The sequence below is a fragment of the Mus pahari genome, chromosome 1, assembly GCF_900095145.1.
Source record: "Mus pahari chromosome 1, PAHARI_EIJ_v1.1, whole genome shotgun sequence".
NCBI classification, from domain to species: Eukaryota; Metazoa; Chordata; class Mammalia; order Rodentia; family Muridae; genus Mus; species Mus pahari.
This window is the reverse complement of record NC_034590.1, coordinates 83491-102751: the sequence shown is the minus strand read 5'-3', so window position 1 is coordinate 102751 and position 19261 is coordinate 83491. Positions and strand designations below refer to the sequence as shown.

General features: G+C 49.6%; 3 protein-coding genes across 4 annotated transcripts in view; all 3 read left to right on the top strand.

The window, feature by feature from the left end:
- Window positions 1-2654, top strand: part of Snrpa (small nuclear ribonucleoprotein polypeptide A) — a 10131-nt gene extending 7477 nt beyond the window's left edge. For both annotated transcript variants that reach the window (XM_021196915.2, XM_021196912.2), the window contains exons 5-7: window positions 206-379; window positions 771-859; window positions 2304-2654. In XM_021196915.2, the coding sequence (XP_021052574.1) occupies window positions 206-379; window positions 771-859; window positions 2304-2463 (423 nt within the window). In that variant the 3' untranslated portion in view covers window positions 2464-2654. The remainder of the gene's footprint in view (window positions 1-205; window positions 380-770; window positions 860-2303) is intronic.
- Window positions 2655-8540: 5886 nt separating this feature from the next.
- On the top strand, window positions 8541-9941 carry Mia (MIA SH3 domain containing). Its single transcript, XM_021199615.1, has 4 exons — window positions 8541-8769; window positions 8858-8991; window positions 9402-9512; window positions 9849-9941. Exons 1-4 carry the CDS (start codon window positions 8646-8648, stop codon window positions 9870-9872), a joined length of 393 nt encoding a protein of 130 aa, XP_021055274.1. The 5' UTR covers window positions 8541-8645; the 3' UTR covers window positions 9873-9941.
- Window positions 9942-10804: 863 nt separating this feature from the next.
- On the top strand, window positions 10805-18429 carry Rab4b (RAB4B, member RAS oncogene family). Its single transcript, XM_021199600.2, has 7 exons — window positions 10805-10944; window positions 12620-12700; window positions 12952-13066; window positions 14158-14220; window positions 14313-14467; window positions 15886-15981; window positions 16078-18429. Exons 1-7 carry the CDS (start codon window positions 10929-10931, stop codon window positions 16191-16193), a joined length of 642 nt encoding a protein of 213 aa, XP_021055259.1. The 5' UTR covers window positions 10805-10928; the 3' UTR covers window positions 16194-18429.
- The last annotated feature ends 832 nt before the right edge of the window (window positions 18430-19261 follow it).

Here is a 19261-nt window from a genome sequence, read left to right as displayed (position 1 = left end):
GGCTGGCCTCGAACTCAGAAATCCGCCTGCCTCTGCCTCCCGAGTGCTGGGATTAAAGGCGTGCGCCACCACGCCCGGCTTGGTTTTCATTTTTTAAGTGTGGTTCTTTCTGTTTCATCTCAGTAGCTCTGTTTGTTCATATTGTAGTCACTGTGACCTTGTCTTCTCTGACCCTGTTACATCACTTTATTCTCATTCTCCGCAGGGCATGCCGCCAATGACTCAGGCACCCCGCATCATGCACCACATGCCAGGACAGCCTCCCTACATGCCACCACCTGGCATGATCCCGCCACCAGGCCTCGCTCCTGGCCAGATCCCCCCTGGGGCCATGCCCCCACAGCAGCTCATGCCTGGGCAGATGCCACCTGCCCAGCCTGTAAGTGACCCTACCCTACCCCACCACACGGTCTCATAAGCATGATCTGCAAGTAGAAATGGAGCAGTTACAGGGGGCTTTTAGGTTGGTGGTGGGTGGCGCTGGGCCTGAGCTCTGTGGTGAGCCGACCTCGGACAGAGGGGAGTTGGTTTGTGAATTGGTCTGAGAGAGCAGGTTGAAGCTAACTAAGCCAAGGTGTGCATCCAGGTTAGTGCACACACTGGGGCCCAGTACAGTAGTGGCAAAAGCTGCAAGGTCTCTGGGAGATGGGTGAGGGTGTGTGTGTGTGTGTTGGGGGACGTGTGAGAAAGACTGACGGGGTGGTGATCAGAGTGCAGTACCCAGCACCCCTCTCAGGTACCCTGATCATGGGCTCCCATCTCTCCCACAGCTCTCTGAGAATCCACCCAATCACATCCTGTTCCTCACCAACCTGCCCGAGGAGACCAACGAGCTCATGCTCTCCATGCTTTTCAACCAGTAAGTGGGGCTTCCGGCCGGGCAGGCAGGGTCGGGTTGTTCCGGTGCCTGGCACCTGAAGGTGTGAAGCGGGAAGTACGATGGTGCATGAGGACAGGCAGTGCTGTGGGCATCCATGCACAGGTAGTTTGGGTCCCGGGCTGCCTTTTCTGCTTTGGTGTCATTGAGAGGTGCAGAACAAGGGAAAAGTGAAAGAACAGCAAAATGTTAAGCCGGTTTAGACTGGCATGAACCAGCCTGTTCAAAAGATGGCAAGGGCACTGGGGACACTAGGAACTACTCTGCCAGTGAGCTGGAACCTGTAGACCTTGAATGGAGGAACTGCAGAGTGGAGAAGGGCTGTCTTCAGGTTTCCAAACACACCTCTTTAGAATTGTCTGGTCAAGCCTGGGGAGGTAGTGGTGATGTATGCATGCAATCTCTGTACTTGGAGGACTGAAGCAGGAGGACTGAATTGAGGGTCATTTTCCACTATGTAGCCAAGGCTGTGTGAGGCCCTGGTTGGGAGTGAGTGTGACTTGATATTCATGTGTGAGGCTCTTAGTCTTGTCTGGTATGGAGGGACTCAGCCCTGGAATGTGGAAGGTTTTATTGGCTAACCCATCTCTCTCTCTTTTTAAGATTTTCTTAGTTTTACTTTTAATTATGCATTTTATCTGTGTGTGGGTATGTATCCAGAAGTGTTGGATATCCCCAAGTTCGAATTTTAGGTAGTTTTGAGCTTCCTGACATTGGTGCTGGGAACTGAACTTGGGTCCTGCAAGATCAGTTCTTGATCTTACCTGCTGAGCCGTCTCTCCAGCCCCTCCCTTCTTGTTTATGATGGAAACAGATGGTTTATTGAGCAGAAATACACATAGGACTGGCCAGGAGCTGGCGGCCTTCCTGCCTCTGCCTCCCGTGGAAGTCTGACCTTCCATTCCTGCCGGGGTGATTCTTTAGAATTATGCTGAAGGAAAATTTGAGAAACCAGATAAAAATGGAAGCAGTATAGCTTGTATGCCATCTCCACAAACAGTGCATGTTTGTGAGACTGCTTGTGGGAAAAGACCCACTGGCAGAGGTGAGGAAGTCCAACAGTCACCATGGCGTCTTGTAATCACAGGGCTCCGGCTGAGGACCCAAGGTCCAGCCTGAGGTAGGGACCCTGTCCAACAAAGCAAAAACCAGAGACTGAGAGTAGAGATTGGTGACAGTTTGTGGGGCTGGGGTGGAATTTGGGGGAAGGAAGGGGTGCCAGTGCTGTGTTTGCGCCACATTGTGATTGTTGAGGTTTTTCATTTAGTGCTGTTTACAGTAGAGGTTCCGCATGTACTTTGTCCAGGTAGTCTTTATGTGTGAGGTCTGTGTTATACATTATAGGAAGCTTGGCCTCTGGCACTTTGGTGCCACAATATTAGGGGAAAGCTGAGGTGGGTGTCTGAGGTCTGCTATTCCCTCCCAGGTTCCCTGGCTTCAAGGAGGTGCGTCTGGTCCCTGGACGCCATGACATCGCCTTCGTGGAGTTTGACAATGAAGTGCAAGCTGGGGCAGCACGAGATGCCCTGCAAGGCTTTAAGATCACACAAAACAATGCTATGAAGATCTCTTTTGCCAAGAAGTAGCACCTCCCTATGAAGTACCCCAGTCCCCTCCCCCCCCCCCCTTGGCTCAGTCCCTGAAGGTAAGTCCCCCTTGGGGGCTATGTGTGAGTGTGTGGTTGCCACACAGCATTGTACCCAGAGTCTGTCCCCAGACATTGCACCTGGCGCTGTTAGGTTGTGATTAAAGTGAGTTTTTAAGGTTTGGTTTTTCACCAGTGTTGTCTGCTTTATTTTCTTTCTTTCTTTTTTTGGGGGGTGGGGGTTGAGACAGGGTTTCTCTGTGTAGCCCAGGCTGTCCTGGAACTCACTCTGTAGACCAGGCTGGCCTCGAACTCAGAAATCCACCTGCCTCTGCTTCCCAAGTGCTGGGATTAAAGGCGTGCGCCACCACGCCCGGCCTGCTTTATTTTCTTGCCTTCCTTGGTTCCCTCCACATCAAAAGTTTGGGTCGAGTGGTGTCTGTAGGTTCCCAATCTAAAACACTTGGGAGTGTAATAGTCTTAATCAAGATCATTGAGTGCAGGAACAAGACTACCATGTACAACTGGTAGGTTGTGTACTGCAGGGGGATCCTCCTTCAAGAGCACATTGCAAGGCTGCTTCTGCTCCTGCTTTTGCACTCTGCATTAAAGAGGAGTAGAACAGGGAAGACTTTGAATGAGGAGGACAAAGCTGTTGCTTGCATCATTAGGGGCTTTCATGTTATTGCAGCTAGGGAAGAGGAAACCTCTCCCCACATTAGCCTGGTGGCTGTGTCACATAGATGCTGTAGTCAGCCCCTTCTGGTTTGTAGTTTGGGATGTCTATATCTGTCACCCAATGGGCAGCTAGTGTCCCCAATGTGAGCTTTATTTTCTTCCTGTGTGAAAGGGATCCTCTATTAATACCATGATCATAATGTTCCCACTGTCCCCACAAACAAGCACTCAGTAGATTGAGTACATACCAAATAAAACTTGGAAGTGGAAATCAACATTGCTTGCTTGGCCTTTGGTCCTAGCTGAGTGAGACAGGGAAATTGCCATGAGGTCTCTGGCAGTCTGAGATGCTGTGGTAGGTACCAGGGAGCTGGGAACAGTTAGGGTGATAAAGGTGTCCTACGGTGGAGCTCTTAGGTTCTCCTGGTGCAGGGTGCTGGGTAGTTACTCGTTTTCATCTCACCTCTGATTCTAAGTGTGTGATGAGTGACCTGGCCAGCTCAGAGGTCAGAGTACTCTTGACCTGCTCTGACCTTGGCAAGTGACCAAACTGGAGCCAGTTTTCTCTTCAGCAGGGCAGAAAATGAGAGTTAAAGCACAGCAGTTGGCCAGGGAGCCTGCCGAACTGCCTGCCTCAGCAGCTGCCAGTGCACTTCTGGAGGCAGTGCAAAGATGCTGAGGTGGGAGAGCTTTGGTGCTGGAGCACTGGGAGGGGGAGTTCCACCGTGCCAGGTAGCCAGGTGCTCCTCTCATGAGATGGCGGGCACTGAAAGCTGCTCTGGTCACATGGATCTTGAGTGAAGTTTGTATGTGGTTAGTCCCCGTCCTCTAACACACACACTAGAACTTGCTCTAGACTCAGCTGGCCTCAAACTCATCCACCACCTGCTTCTGCTAGGATTTTTTGTTGTTGTTGTTGTTTTGTTTTTTTTTTTTTTTGAGACAGGGTTTCTCTATATAGCCCTGGCTGTCCTGGAACTCACTNTGTAGACCAGGCTGGCCTCGAACTCAGAAATCTGCCTGCCTCTGCCTCCCGAGTGCTGGGATTAAAGGCGTGCGCCACCATGCCCAGCCCAAGTGCTAGGATTAAAGGTGTGTATCACCACTACCCAGCTTGTTGATGCTTTTTAAATCCCCTTGTGTGTTTGAAGTGGCGACCCACTTGAGAACAACCCCCGCCCCCCATTCCCTTCCCTCCAGCAGAACATTTCTGACTGAATCCAGAGTTCAAAAACCTAAAGTACTTTTTCCCATCTTCATTTTTTTAGGTGGGGTCTTAGGCTGCCCACCCAGCCCCCAGTCACTGTAGCCTGAGCTGACCCACCACCACCACCACCACCACTGGAGATGTTTATAAGCATCTCCCATCACATCCAGCCTCTTCCATTGCCACTGAACGTCCATCACATATAATGGCTGTAACTCCGGCAGTTGAGGTGTGATAATAAAACTAGCAACCTTTTTTTCACAATTTCAGTCTTATTTCCATTTCTTCCCCCTCATCCTTTGCAGAAAGCACAAAACCTCTTGGCTAATGTATTGCCCTGCCCCCACCCAGGGTGGGGTGGAGTGGAGGATGGAGATATGACTTGCCCTTTCTGGTATCCCAAGTTTGGTCCTGGTGCCCACTTGCGGTGGTGGCTATCTATAATTCCAGTCACAGGGAGAGCTTCTGGCCTCCAAGGAACTGTGCACTCACATGCACGTATACCCATCCCCTACTTATCTAAACATAAAGTCTTAAAAACATTTTTCCCTCTGATGTGGGCTATGCATTCTATGTTGACTTCAAATTCACAATCCTTCCCCAGACTCCCAGATGTTGGAACTATAGGTATATGCTAGCACACTTGGTTCTTCCACCATCCATGAGTAGACATTAGCAGTGTGCTTTGAGTCCCCTATAAAGTACAATAGGGATGACTTGGACACAAGCCATGAGAGTCTTGGTCTGCTTATAAAGGTGGTGCATGGTTGACATACACAATGTGGATAAAAATTTGCTGAAATGGAAGTGGGTGAGATTTCAGTGCATTGTTCAAAATAACATAATTTATAATTAATAAATTACACCTAGAAGTTTTTATTTAACATTTCCAGACCAGAGGGTATCTGAAACCATAGTAAGTCAAATGGTGGATAAGAATGGTGAAGGGTTTCTAGATAATAAAAATGAGATGTTATATGCATTATTAAAGACAGGCTGCCTTTTGTTGCCTTTGGCATGTGGCAAGAAGCTAAGCTGGGAGGGCTGGGGATGACTCCATGGTGAAGAGCACTGCTTTTTAGAGGACCAGAGTTAGATTCTCAGTACCCACATGTCAGTAACCACCCCAAGGGGATCCAGGGGCATGAGTACAACATGCATGCAGACTAAACTCCCATACACACACACACACACACAAAACTAGGCTGCGGAGAGGTTCCTGAGTCAGCCCTCCTGCTCATAGTCCACAGTTCAGTTTCTACAAGCAATGGTATGCTTCAGCGTTTGCTGGGACTTGAGCAGACATCCCTCAAGGCCAGTCATCAGGTGAAAGCTCTGCATTTCGTGGCCTGTTGATTGCAGCCTCAGACCTAAAGTCAGACAAGCAGCTCCAAGATTTCTGACCCACCAAGAACCTAATGGTAATTTTTTTTTTTTTTTTTCTGTTATGGGCACCAAACAAAATCTACACGCATGTCAGGTAAGTGACATGCACCGAGTACATTGGAAACACTGAGTGGGTTTAATTAAATTGAGTTTTGGGGGAATAGAGACATTTCTACAATAAGCCAATATGGTGAGTGTACTTTCCAAATACCTGCCTGTTTATTTTGTCTAGGCCTGAATTTTCAGCTTTACACATGGCTTATGCAGATAAGATATCCTTTGTATCTCCAAATCGCTGTTAGTACTGACCATGCAGTTAGTTCCCTATATTGGAAGCTTATCTTTTAATTTTAGATTTATTTTATGTGTGTGAGTATTTTGCCTTTGTGTATGATTATGTACCATGTATAAACTCTGAGGTCAGAAGAGCATCAGATCCTCAGAACTGGTGTTACAGATGGTTGTGGGCCCCACCATATTGGTGTTGGGACTTAATCTGAGTCTGCAGGAGCAGCAGGTGCTAACCACTCCAGCCCTGAGGGGTTTGTTTGCTTTTTGAGACAAGCATGTGGATTTGAAGTCACTGTAACTGAGGGTAACTTTGAACTTCTGTCCTCTTACTTCTGCATCGATAGTCCTGGGATTATAAGTGGTACACTGCCGCATCCAGGTTATTTAGTGCTGTGGGTGGACCCCAGGGCCCAGCGGATGCCAGGTCAGGGAGTCTACCAATTGAGCTACATTTAGTCCCCTATTTATTGGTAAGTTGTCTCCCAGAGGCCTTCAGATTTTCCTTCCTTGATTGTTCTAAGTTTTGAAGATTTGAAGCTAGTATTTACAGTGAAATATTTACTGCCTACAGAAACACTTTGATGTATTCTAAATTGGGAAATTCAAAACATGAGAACAATATGCTATCTCATGTTCTCTGCTACCAGCTTCATTTATTTACCAACTGTGTCTAAAACTTCTCAAGGAAATCACCTCCTACACTCTTATTTTACACTGGTCTTACTGTTTTAATTTTTGTCGTTATGGGCACTGAACCCAGGACTTTGTGCATACTAGACAAGCTCCATCTGGGACCCCTTGTCATATATTTTAGTTATAATTTATCATACATTATTTTTTTGGCTTGGGAATTGAACCCAAGACTATCAGGCATTCAACCACTATGTTCCTGTCCTGTTGGTATGAAGAGACACCAGAATTAAAGTAAATTAAAGGGAAAGCATTTACTTGAGGTCTTGCTTATAGTTTAAGAGAATCATCAGTTCGTGGTGATTATGACAGCATGGCAGCAGGCAGGTGTGATGCTAAAAAGCAATAGCTGAGAGCTTAAATCTGACAATGTAAAAGGCAGTGAAAAGGAAAGAGAAAGTTGTGTGTATGTGTGGGGGGCTGGCTTGGGCCTTTTTTTTTTTCATTTTAAAAAACATTTTTTATTAGATATTTTCTTTATTTACATTTCAAATATCCCCTTTCCTAGTTTCCCCTCTGAAAATCCCCTACTCCCTCCTCCTCCCCCCATGGCTTGGGCTTTTGAAACTTAAAAGCTCACACCCAGTGACACAGCTCTACCAACAAGGTCACACCTCTCAACCTTCCTAAACAGTTCCACCTACTGGAAACCAAACATTCAAACATACTAGCCTATTGGGACCGCCTCATTCAAACTACTACAACCATTAAGCTATAGTTTCAGCCTCAGTCTATTGACTGCATCCTTGTGAGGTTACTAAATATGCTCTTTGGGCCTCTGTTCCTTGCATATCTCTTCAGGAGAGGCATGTCAGGTCAGGGAACAGTGATACTAAGAAACCCTGAAATCTTCCCCTTCCTGGTTCAGTTACCATAGACATGCATTCTTTAGCTCAATTTCTTTGTGAACTGGACTTGTCAGGGCTACACACACACACACACACGCACACACACACGCACGCACACACATGATTTGCTGGTGCATGCCTTACCCAGGTCTGGGAAGGCAGAGGCTGGTTGATCTCTCATGAGTTTGTCTGGCCTTTATAGGGAGTTCCAGGCCAGCCAGGGCTATGCAGTAGTAGATCTGTGTCTCAAGAAAAATGAGTGGGCTGGAAAGATGGCTCAGCAGTTAAGAGCAGAGCATGGGTGGGTCTTCCAGACCACCCAGGTTTGATTCCTAGCACCTAGTTCTATAGCTCCAGTTACAGAAGACTCCAGACCCTCTTCTGGCCTTCAAAAATATCAGGCACACTGCGGTACTCAAACATACATGCAGCAGAACAAACACATAAAACAAAACCAAAAAGCAATCCTCTCAATAACAACACTTGATACTTTTGTTTGCTTTCATTGCTTTCTTTATAGATGAGGGGGTTGAAGCTCAGAAGCTAGAATAGCTTAGCTTCCAGTGAGGAGTAGCCTGTGAATGTGCACAGTGAGCCAGGTGGAACAGTGCCTAGCCTGTGGCCAGACATTGAGTGTTTGCTCAATACCTGGGAACCCTGGCTGTGGCTGCTAATCAAAGAACTGCCTTGTTCTCAGACCTCAGCACAGGAAATTCCAGGATGGTTTTCTATACTGGCTTCTATAGCTCGGTCTCTGGAGGGTCCAGGTACCTAAAATGACGTGAAGGTGGAATCAGATAGTCCAGCCTGCCTATCTGGGTCTCTGGTTATCCGGGGGGTGGCTGCTACTTGGAGTCGCCTGGATTGCTTTGGGCTCAAGTAGGCATTTTCTTTGGCCCATATCCCTTACCCTCTCTCTAAAATGGTACTGGCTGGAGAAAAACCTTGGGGAGTGGGTGGGGGTTAAATCTGGTTTGGGGCAGAGACAGGATCGAGAACACGGGTTTCCTTGGTAGTCAGCCTGGAGGAAGGGCAGGAGGAGCCTAGAGACCCCGTTCTTCACTTGGTCATTCTCAGTCCATTATGGGGTGGTCCCCAGTGCTCCTTGGCATCGTCGTCTTGTCTGTTTTTTTAGGGCCTAGCAGGGCTGATCGAGCCATGCCCAAGCTGGCTGACCGGAAGCTGTGTGCCGATGAGGAATGCAGCCGTAAGAGTCAGGGAACAAGGGAAGGGGGACGAAGGCTTGGACTGCTAGTCTGTTTTGAAGTTGCTGTCATTTCCTTCTCCCTCCCCAGATCCTATCTCCATGGCTGTGGCCCTTCAGGACTACGTGGCCCCTGATTGCCGCTTCTTGACTATATACAGGGGCCAAGTGGTGTATGTCTTCTCCAAGTTGAAGGGCCGTGGGCGCCTTTTCTGGGGAGGCAGTGTGAGTCTTCAGAGAGTGATAATGGGAAGGGTGTGGGGTTGGGTTGTGTGTAAAGTCTTGTTTTCCATCTGAAGGGAAAATTTGGGGAGAAGGGAAAGCAAGATTTGGGGGAGGAAGGGCATTTTATCACTTATTGCATTTTTTTCTTTAGAAATTACAGGGAAGCTTAGTGCCAAAGCTCCTTTTCATACCTGGGATACAACAGTGAACAATTCTAAGGGGTAGAGGTAGGCAACCAGCAAGCCATTACAAGTCGCAGCAGACATGGCATTGTGAGGATTAGTCACAGTGGCAACATTCTATCCATGAGCCAAAGGCATTTAAGATTCAAGTCAGAAGGAAGATTGTACACAGGCGTTCAGCAAGCATAAGTGTCATTTCCATAGATGCACTTTTAACTTCTTCTCCAGGTTCAGGGAGATTACTATGGAGACCTGGCAGCCCGCCTGGGCTATTTCCCCAGTAGCATTGTCCGGGAGGACCTGACTCTGAAGCCTGGCAAGATTGATATGAAGACAGACGTGAGTGTCTTGGGAGTGGAGGTGGGGGTAGGATGATGGTTCCTTTATTTTCTGACCTGTTTATGAGAAGTAATTATTTTTGTTGTTGGTATGTATGTACCCAGGCTGGCCTCAAAATCACTAGCCTCCAGTTTCAGCCTCCTGAGGGCTGCTGAGTTTACAGGCCCTGCCCAGTGCTGAGTGATTTCTAATTGGGAAATGGCAGTGGGCACAGTACTTGAAGCTAATTTGTTCATTTCAGGGTGATCAAGCCTAGTCCTTGCAGCTATAACTGTTAGAACCACTAGGTGCATTGCAATGTGATCACTGGTTGGTTTTCTATCTACTCTTTTTCAGCAATGGGATTTCTACTGCCAGTGAGTTCAACCTACTGTTATCTCTGCAGTTACCCTTCTGTCCCTATGCAAATACAGCAGCCAATGGCAAACTGTTTGTCTCTTTGGTTTTTGGGGTTGGGTGGGTATGTGCAAAGAATGGGTCACAGGTTTCTGAATATAGCCAATTAATGCCCTGAATGTTGGAACGTCAGTGGTTACTAGGCAGAATTTCACTTTGCAAGCCCTTTGCTTCAAGGTAAGGTTTGGGACCCCCCAAGCAATGGGGTAAACAGTCCAATATATGTACGCTTTCCTCCCTTTAGACGGGAGTTGAACTATTGGTATAAGCCAATTAGATCCCTAGAAGCTCATACATCACACAGTTTTTTGTTTTGAGGGTTTCTCTATGTAGCCCCTGACTGTTCTGAAACTCACTATGTAGACCAGGCTGGTCTCGAACTCAGCGATGCATCTGCTTCTGCCTCCTGAGTACTGGGGTTAAAAGCATGGGCGACCCCAGAGCCCGGCCAACAGAGGTTTTTCTTGTAGATAGGGATCAATGTGCGCGTGTCCCGAGCTTTCCTCTTTCCGGTCTATGGGGTTAGAAATTACACCCAGCAGCCTGAGAGTCATTCTTCCAACTCTGTCCATCCTGCCCTTGCTCCTTCTTGGCATTCGTGTCCCCGCCCCCGTGCCTACGTATAACCAATACGGAGTCTTGTCTGCTCCCCGATTTTTGACCAAATCCGTTCCACTGCTAGGGCAGTATCTCTGCCTCCGTCCTCTCCCATTTGCTCCACCAATCGCTCTTCTATGTCACGCCCCTTTTGACTCGGCCCTTCTCGCGCCACCAATCCGCGCCGCTGGTCCCGCCCACTGCCTCCTGAATCCACCAATCCCTGCGTTGGACGAGCGTGGCCTGGTATCCGCAGCTCCGGAGGCTCGCGCGGGAGGGGGGGGGCGGTGAAGGCGGAAGTGGCGGCGCCGGGTCCAGGAGTGGAGAGGAGCTGAGGCTGCAGCCCGAGTGGAGCGGCTGCCAGCCGAGGAACAGGCGCGGCTGCGGCGCCATATTGCGGCCCTTAGCGGTCGCCACCGAGCCATGGCCGAGACCTACGGTGAGGCTGATGGGCCGAAGCGGTGGGGGGCTGGGCCCGTAGTGGATGTGGATGTGGATGTGGAAGTGGGGCGGAGCTTTCTGGTCAGGTGGGCGGGGTCTGCCCGGATACGGGGCAGGGCTAAGTGGGTCTGGGGTTGAGCTAATCGATTTGGGTGGAGCTTGAAGAGACTGCTTTACGGGTTAAAAAGATCTAGGGCGGGATTTGAGGGACCTAGTCTTGGTGGATTAGGGTAGGGAGTAGGCCTTGAAGAGGGAAGCAAGCCTTCCTGGGCGGAGCATGAGTGGATAGGGCGGGGCTGACGGTGACCAGCAAGGGTCAGGTTTTCTGGACTACAGAGAGAGCTTCACACAGATGCTGTGCACCCTGCATACTCTGTGGGCTGATCTGGTTTGAGAGGGCTGGAGTGATGTTCTTGAGTTATAGATTTGAAACTTAGCGGCAAGGAATGCGGTTTAGGTGTAAGGATAGAGACGAGGGATTCTGGTCCGAGGGTGGGGAGAAGAGGTTCAGAGTTAGGCAATCAGTATGGACGTACAGTGTCAGGTGGGTAGAGGGAGGTTGGAGGGCAGTAGAAGTCTCTGACAACAATCAGGGACAGCTCCATTCATTGAACACTCAGAAAAGCCACAGAATCTGGTGCAGTTACCTGAGGAGGTAACCAGCTTAGGAAATAGGCCCAATGTCAGAGGCCTTGGCGGAGTGAATGAGTGAGAGGGGTAGGAGGTGAAGTGAAGAGGAGTGGAGGTCAGACTCAATTCTCGTTGAAATGGCTTTTGAAATGCACCAGGTAAGGTCTTGCATTGTGGAGACCTTTAGTTTGGGTTTGTAGCTTAGCTTTTTTTTTTTTTTTTTTTTTGGTTTTCGAGACAGGGTTTCTCTGTGTAGCCCTGGCTTTCCTGAAACTCACTTTGTAGACCAGGCTGGCCTCGAACTCAGAAATCTGCCTGCCTCTGCTTCCCAAGTGCTGGGATTAAAGGCGTGCGCCACCACTGCCTGGCTAAAGTAATACTCTTAAAATAAGAAAAAGAAAGAAAAGTGCAGTATGCTGGCACTTCCAGCAGTGGAAGGCTGAGGCAGCAGGATTGGAGTTCAAGACCAGATAGTGCTACACAATGAGTCCCTGAATGGGAAAAGACAGACAGACAAACAGGAAGGAAGACAGACAGCGGATGGCAGCACACTCTTTTAGAGGCTGAGGCAGGAGGAGTGCTTGGAGTTTGAGGACAGCTAGGTCAGACTGGAATACATAGTGAAACCTTGTCTTGAACATCAATAATTATAATAATAATAATAATAAAAAAGAGTCCCCTTGAGCCTAGTAGTGGTGTACACCTTTAATCGCAGCACCCGGGAGGGCGGAAGAGGCAGGGGAATCTTTGAGTTTCAGGCCAGCCTGGTCTACAGAGTGAGTTCCAGGACAGACAGGGATACACAGAGAAACCCTGACTCGGAAAAAAAAAAATCATCTTGGGCTAGGTTGGCTAGCACGCAGGGTGTCCCAAGCACCATCCACAGCCCTGTAGGCTTCTGTTCGTTCGTTTGTTTGTTTGTTTGTTTTAAATGCATGCTGTATTTGTACTTTTGTGTGCATCTTTCCTTCTGACTTTCTGTTTCTTCTCTTATTCCCTTTGTCTTTCTCTCCCTCTGGATATCTTCGACGCCATCTGCTCAGACTTCCTCTTCAAATTCCTGGTGATTGGTAGTGCTGGAACTGGCAAATCATGTCTCCTCCATCAGTTTATTGAGAATAAGTGTGAGTTTCTGGCAGGACCCTGGAACTGCAGATGTAGTCATGGTGTGGGTCAGTGGGCAGCAGGTGGGGTAGGCAGCAGGTACCATTGACTAAAGCTAGTATTATAGGCTTGCCTCTAGCTTTGGTAGCTTTTGCTAAGTTCTCTGCCAACCTAGCAGTGAGAATTGGGGTACAGAAAAGGAGGAAGAGCTCTCCAGGATGGGGGGATTCCAGGAGCCCCTGCACTGCCCCCCTTTCCCTCCTACTCTCAGTCAAACAGGACTCCAACCACACTATCGGCGTGGAGTTTGGATCCAGGGTGGTCAACGTTGGGGGGAAGACTGTGAAACTACAGATTTGGGACACTGCTGGCCAGGAGCGGTTCCGGTAGGTAGCCTGGGTTCCCAAGGAGGGAAGAGGGAGGAAGGGGAAGAAAGGGGTGTAGTAAGAAGATGAAGTAAGAGCAAAGAGATGCTGAGCAGGGCAGGCAGATGGGGGAGTCTCAGCATATTAGCAGCTTTTAATTAAGTTATGTGTAGATTGACTGTGTGAGGTATGGAGAACCCAGAGACAGAGAGAGGGTGAAGGAGAAGACAGGCATGTGACAAGGCTGACATTCACAGTAACTGTACGCATTCCAGAGGGATCCAGATTGGTGACAAAGGGAGTTGCCCTGCCTCAGACTTCAAGGAGGGACAAGTAGAGGTTGCATAGCACTTGGTCAGGACAGGCAGATGGGAGATAACCAGAAAATGCTTTCCAAGTGAATGAATGAAAGAGGGAAGGCAAAAGTGAGCATGGTAGAGACTCGGTAAGAAAGACAGACAGGAAAGGGAAGTATGGAAAATTAAGCTGGTGTGGTAGATGCCTGTAATCTCAGTTCCTTGAAGGCTAAGGCAGGAGGATTGGAAGTTTATGACAGTCTTGCAAGATGATTCAGTGGGTAAAAGTGCTCACTGCCATTCTCAGGACCTAAGTTTGAGCTCCTGAACCTATGTGGTGAAAGGAGAGAAGCAATTCCTGTAAGAGCCCTCTGATCTTCACAATGCGCTGTGGGACATGCACACTCACCAACACCTACATCAAAGAAACAAAACGCTAGCTTACCTAGGATACAGTGGATTGGAGTCAGCCTGGGTGAGATAGTATGACCTTGAATTAAACTAAAGTGAAGGGTCAGCGTGTAGCTCTGTGACCTTGGCTCCAATCCCCAGCACCTATGGGTATGGTGGCAGAGACAGGGAACCTGAGGCCAGCTCAGACTATAGACTGAGACTCTCAAAAAGCCAACCTGAATAATAATAATTGAGAAAGACTCTGAGGCCGAGAAACTGTATCTCAAGAAGACAGAGGTCAGGCTTTAGGGAATGGGCCAACAGTAAAGGGGGCCTCCGAACCACTAGCCTCTCTCCACAGAGGGGGGCAGTCCCGGGGCAGATTCCAGCCTTGGGGGTGACTGGGTCCCCCTGGCCTCACAGGTCGGTGACACGGAGTTATTACCGAGGGGCAGCTGGAGCCCTGCTGGTGTATGACATCACCAGGTGGGTGCAGGGCCTGGGTGGCGTGGGAGAGGCTGGTCGGGCTGGGTGGCCCCACTCCTGTGCTGCCTCCCTCTTCTGTCTGCTCTCCCCAGCCGGGAGACATACAACTCGCTAGCTGCTTGGCTGACTGATGCACGAACACTGGCCAGCCCCAACATCGTGGTCATCCTCTGCGGCAACAAGAAGGACCTGGATCCCGAGCGCGAGGTCACCTTCCTAGAGGCGTCCCGTTTTGCCCAGGAGAATGGTGAGGCCGTGCTGCTGCTCAGGGGACGGACGGAGGGAGGGAGGGAGGGATGGCCAGCCCACTGCGGCCCATGTGCCTCTTAGCTTGGCTGGAAGGTTGTACCGTAAACGTGGAGGCTTCAGCAGGCCTGGTTTGACGCTAAGTGAGTCATGTGACTGCTGTGCTTCAGGTTCAGCTGGAAGGGGGATGAACAGTCTACTAGCCTAGGGGTCTGCCCGTCTCACCCTTAGCTCTTCCTGGTACAGAGTAGCTGCTGATAAACTTCCACCACAAACTCAGGTGGCCATAGGGATGGATACCTCTGTAAATAAAGGAGATGTACCAGGGTGGGACCCAAGGGCACAGGCACTGATGCTCAGGAGAGGATAGAAACTGACCTGCCCTGTCAGAAGTTTTGCAAGCCTGGCTGGGGGTGTGCTATGTGGTAGATGACTTGCTTAGAGTCCACCAGTGAAGGGCTGGGAGGTGCAACTCAGCCTAGCATGGCTGAAGTCCTGTCTTCAGCCCCTAGGACCAGGGTGGAGGTGGAGGCACGAGCATGAAGAAAAGGTTATTATAAACCCATTTGAAAACATGGGCTGTCTAGACTGCTCGCATCTGCTGACTTGGGATCGGTCTATGTCCCATTTTTCTTTTTCTCTCTCCCATTTTTAAGTTTAGCTATCTGTCATTTTTGAGACAGAAACTTGTGTAGCCTAGGCTTGCCTCAAGCTCTCTATACATGACAATGACCTTGAATTCCTAATTCTCCTGCCTCTCTAATGCTGAGATTGCAGGCATGAACTACCATGCCCAGGTTATATGGTGTTATGGGTCGACTAAGTACATTGCAGCTCTTTCTAAAAGTTTATTATTCATCCATTTGTTTATTTTTTTGAGGCTAGCTTTATACTTGCTATGTTGCCCAGGCTGATCCAGTGTTGTGTCTCCTGACATCTGTGTGGTGTCTCTGCCTCCTTAGGATTACAGTGGGTGCACAAGCATATCCTACGCTAGGCAGATGTGGGTTTGAATCCTGAGTACAACTTGCCCAGTGTGAGGCCTGTCATGTGACCTCTGGTGGGCTTGTGGCTGTTCTCAGTCTGAGGACCTTGACAGACCCCTGAGGTTCACAGTGCTGTGGTAGAGGCAGGGAGGCAAATCCATTTGCTGACAATGACATCAGAGAGAAGTCTCAGCTAAGACAGGGGAGGCACAGGAGGCTGGTGGAGCCCAGAGGGGCCTCCTGACTCAGGCTGGCTCCTCAGTGGGGGTTTTCTGAGGAAGGGCCATAGGAACAGAGTCTCAGAGGAAGAGCTAGGTGAGTGTGAGGTAGGAAGACAGCGTTCCCTGCAGGAATATCTTGTGTCGGTGGCCTAAGGTGAAGGGCCCAGGGTTGGCGTGGAGGGTGGGAACTGATGGAGACGCTGCCCCTCCAGAGCTGATGTTCCTGGAGACCAGCGCTCTCACAGGCGAGAATGTGGAAGAAGCTTTCCTCAAGTGTGCGCGCACCATCCTCAACAAGATTGACTCAGGTGAGGCCCACCTGCTCTGTGAGAGATGGGGGAGTGGGGCGAAAGGCGGGATCCCGTGGGCTCTGAGGAACATGTCTGACCTCTACCCTCCCACAGGTGAACTAGACCCGGAGAGGATGGGTTCAGGCATTCAGTATGGCGACATATCCCTCCGCCAGCTGCGGCAGCCTCGCAGCGCCCAGGCCGTGGCCCCTCAGCCCTGTGGCTGCTGAGACGTGCAGAACCAGGTGGGATGTTAGGGGCTCAGGACACAAGCAGGCTTCCTGTATTGTGTGGGGTGGGACACGGAACAGCCATCAAGACTTGGAAAATGTGACAAGAGAAACTGACAAAGACACAAAAGCCCATGAACCGAAGGAGCCATCTTCCCAGCCCCGGGGTACCCATGGGCCCTCTGCACCCCACACCTCTTCCAGCCTCAGCCTGCACCTGACCCTTTCTTTATTCATGGTTATCACTGCTGCAGTGAACCTCTGTGTGTGCTAAGCCCCGGTGAAGCCTCTGGGGAGACAGCAGTAGGTAAAACAGACCAAAACCAAACAGACAAAAATTTCTGTTTGCGTGGTACTACGTTGTCTTGGGAGAAGACAGACCACAGATGAAATACTTATGTAAATGACATAGTAGTTGGGGGGCGGACTGTGGAGAAAAACAGTCTGATAAGGATGATAGGATGAGGAATGCCCTTTTAAACAGGGCACCGAAGAAGGTGACATTTGAGCAAAAATGTAGAGCAGGGGAGTCAGAGAAAGCAGAGAAAACAGCACAGAGGCCCTGGCATGGGCCCTGCACGGTGTGGCCAGAGGAGGGTATGTGTGTGCACTAGGGTACAGCATGAGGTGCAGGACTGAGCAGTCAGGACTGACAGCCCTGGGGCAGTCTCTCATTTATACCCTGTATGCTGTAGTAGTCACAGGGAACTACCGAGCGGGGCAGCAGAAGGAGATGCTCAGAGTCTGCATCCCAGGCTTCCTCTGCCTGGGTAGGAGGAGACTGTGGAGCAGGAGGCATTGCTGGGTGCCAGGGAAGGAGCTGCTGGGGACTGCCGTGAGGAGGGGTGGGGCACTAGGGATGGCGTTCAGGTGATAGAGTGCTTGCCTAGCATGCGTGCCAGAAGCACAGGCTCCCATGCTGAGCACTGGGTAGGCTGGTGGTAATGGTGGTAGTGTGCCTTCACTATGAAGTGAGTGGGAGACCACCCTGTTGGGGATAGGATAAATAGGCCTACAGCCAGGGGGGAGGTAGAGTTAGGTGCTGCGAAGTGACTGGTTTCTCTCGTCCCCGTTCTTTCTCTCCATGCTTGTTCCCTTTAGTGGCAGTCAGTGGCACTGTCTAAAGCTCAGATCTGACCATGGCTCGTGGGGTCCGTGGGACTGTGCTGAAGCGGCTGAGCCTGGGGAGCCTGACCCTCTGCAGGCCCCGGGCCTACACCTTTCCCTACTCCTTTCACTGTTCCAGTCACAGAAAGTTCTTTCTGTTTCTTTGGCTTTTTTTTTTTTTCCAGGCCATATTTTCTTCCCTTTGCCCTGGTAACCTCCCCCGGGAAGCTTTGCTGGTTTTTCCATGCATGGTCCAGACCCCAGGGCAGCCCTGCAGGACCCTGTAGGGTTTGGTCCCCTCCTCACCTCTGTGACTGTAGGTGTCCTTGACAATTCTCCCCTCCCAGCCACTGGCATGTCCTGGGTGACTGTGAGGGAAAGTCCTTAGGCTTGGCTCCATCTTGCAGGTAGAGCCAGCATGGTTTTTGATGGAATGCCTATGGGATCTGGAAGTGAGAAAAGTCCAGGGTGAGCCCGTTAGCCAATGGTCTCTGCAATTGCAGGTCTGAACCTGTTTCCTCCTCTGTAGAATGGGGCCAGTCATGGTCCCTGATGAGTGTGGAGGTGCATGAAGGAACGGTAGAGCTCGTAGAGGAGGGTCTAACATTTAATGGAAGTTCCAGCCAGAGTGCTGTCCACTGCTTTCCTTCTCGCCCGTCTTAAAGACCCTGGGAGATACGTGTTCTGGCTCTGTAGCTCTGGGTAGTAAGCCGTTTGCCCCTGATGCTGGTAGCCATCTAAGGTACAGCCCCGGCCCCACAAAATACCAAACCAAAGCGAAGGGAACGCTTGTCTGTGCGGAAAGAGAAAGGTGTGCACTCTGGAACTTAGCCTAGAGTTTTTTCCAGAGTCTTTCCTCGGTGGGTCACGTGCAGCGCTTGGACAGACTCTAGTAACTACTAAGTCATATGTGACATGGTCATAGCTATAGAGAAAACTTTTTTTACTGTTTTAAAAAACTCCTTTGGGGGGGGAGTCTTGCTGTGTACCTCAGACTAATACAGAACTTGCTGCATAGCCTAGGGTAGCTTCAGACTTGCATCAGTCCTCTTGCCTTAGCCTTTTAAGCGCTGATATTATAAGTTTCTACCACCATACCTGGTTACCAAGAATTCTTCTTTTATTTTTGAGACAGGTTCTCTCTATATAGCCCTGGCTGTCTGGAACTTGCTCTGTAGGCCAGGCTGGCCTTGAACTCACAGAGATCCACCTGCCTCTGCCTCCCCAGTGAAGGGATGAAAGGTGTGTGATCAAGTTCAGTCTGATAATTTCTTTTATTCTAAAAATTTTATAAGAATATCTTCCCCTCAGCCCTTTTCTTTTTTCTTTTTTCTTTTTTCTTTTTCTTTTCCAGAGACATGTAGCCCAGAGTGACCTCAGACTTACTGTGTAATCACAAGTGACCTTGGATTTCAGATTCTTTGTCTTTTACCTCCCAAGGTTTAGAGTTACGGAACTACCCCCAGTGCACTTATGAGGTGATGGGGATGGAACCAGGGCCTACGCAGGCCAAACAAGCACAACCAGCTGAGCTACGATTTCCTTTCCTTTTCATTATTTTCCTTTCTTCCTTCCTTCCCCTCCCCCTAGACTACATAGGGCTTGTAACTTGAGGCCTCTAATTTTTGCCTTCACCAGAACAGAAAGTTAGTCAGGGCCAACACCTCCCTCTCTCGAAACAGTACCTATTAGAATAAGTTGGGAAGCTTTACAGCATACTGATGCCCAGAATTTACCTTAAGTAATTTCTAGAAACAGCTAGATCGTAAGCAGTCAAAGCAGTGACCACTATCCTGTTCTCTCTCCTGTTTGAAAAGCAGGAATGTGGCCTAGCCTGCACCATTAGGGGTAAAAAGGGACACAGAAATTTACAAACGTGGAGGCATATATTTAGTTGCCTCCCCCCCCCCATGTTTTGTGCTTTTGAGACAGGATCTTACTTTTTTTTGGGGGGGGGGGTT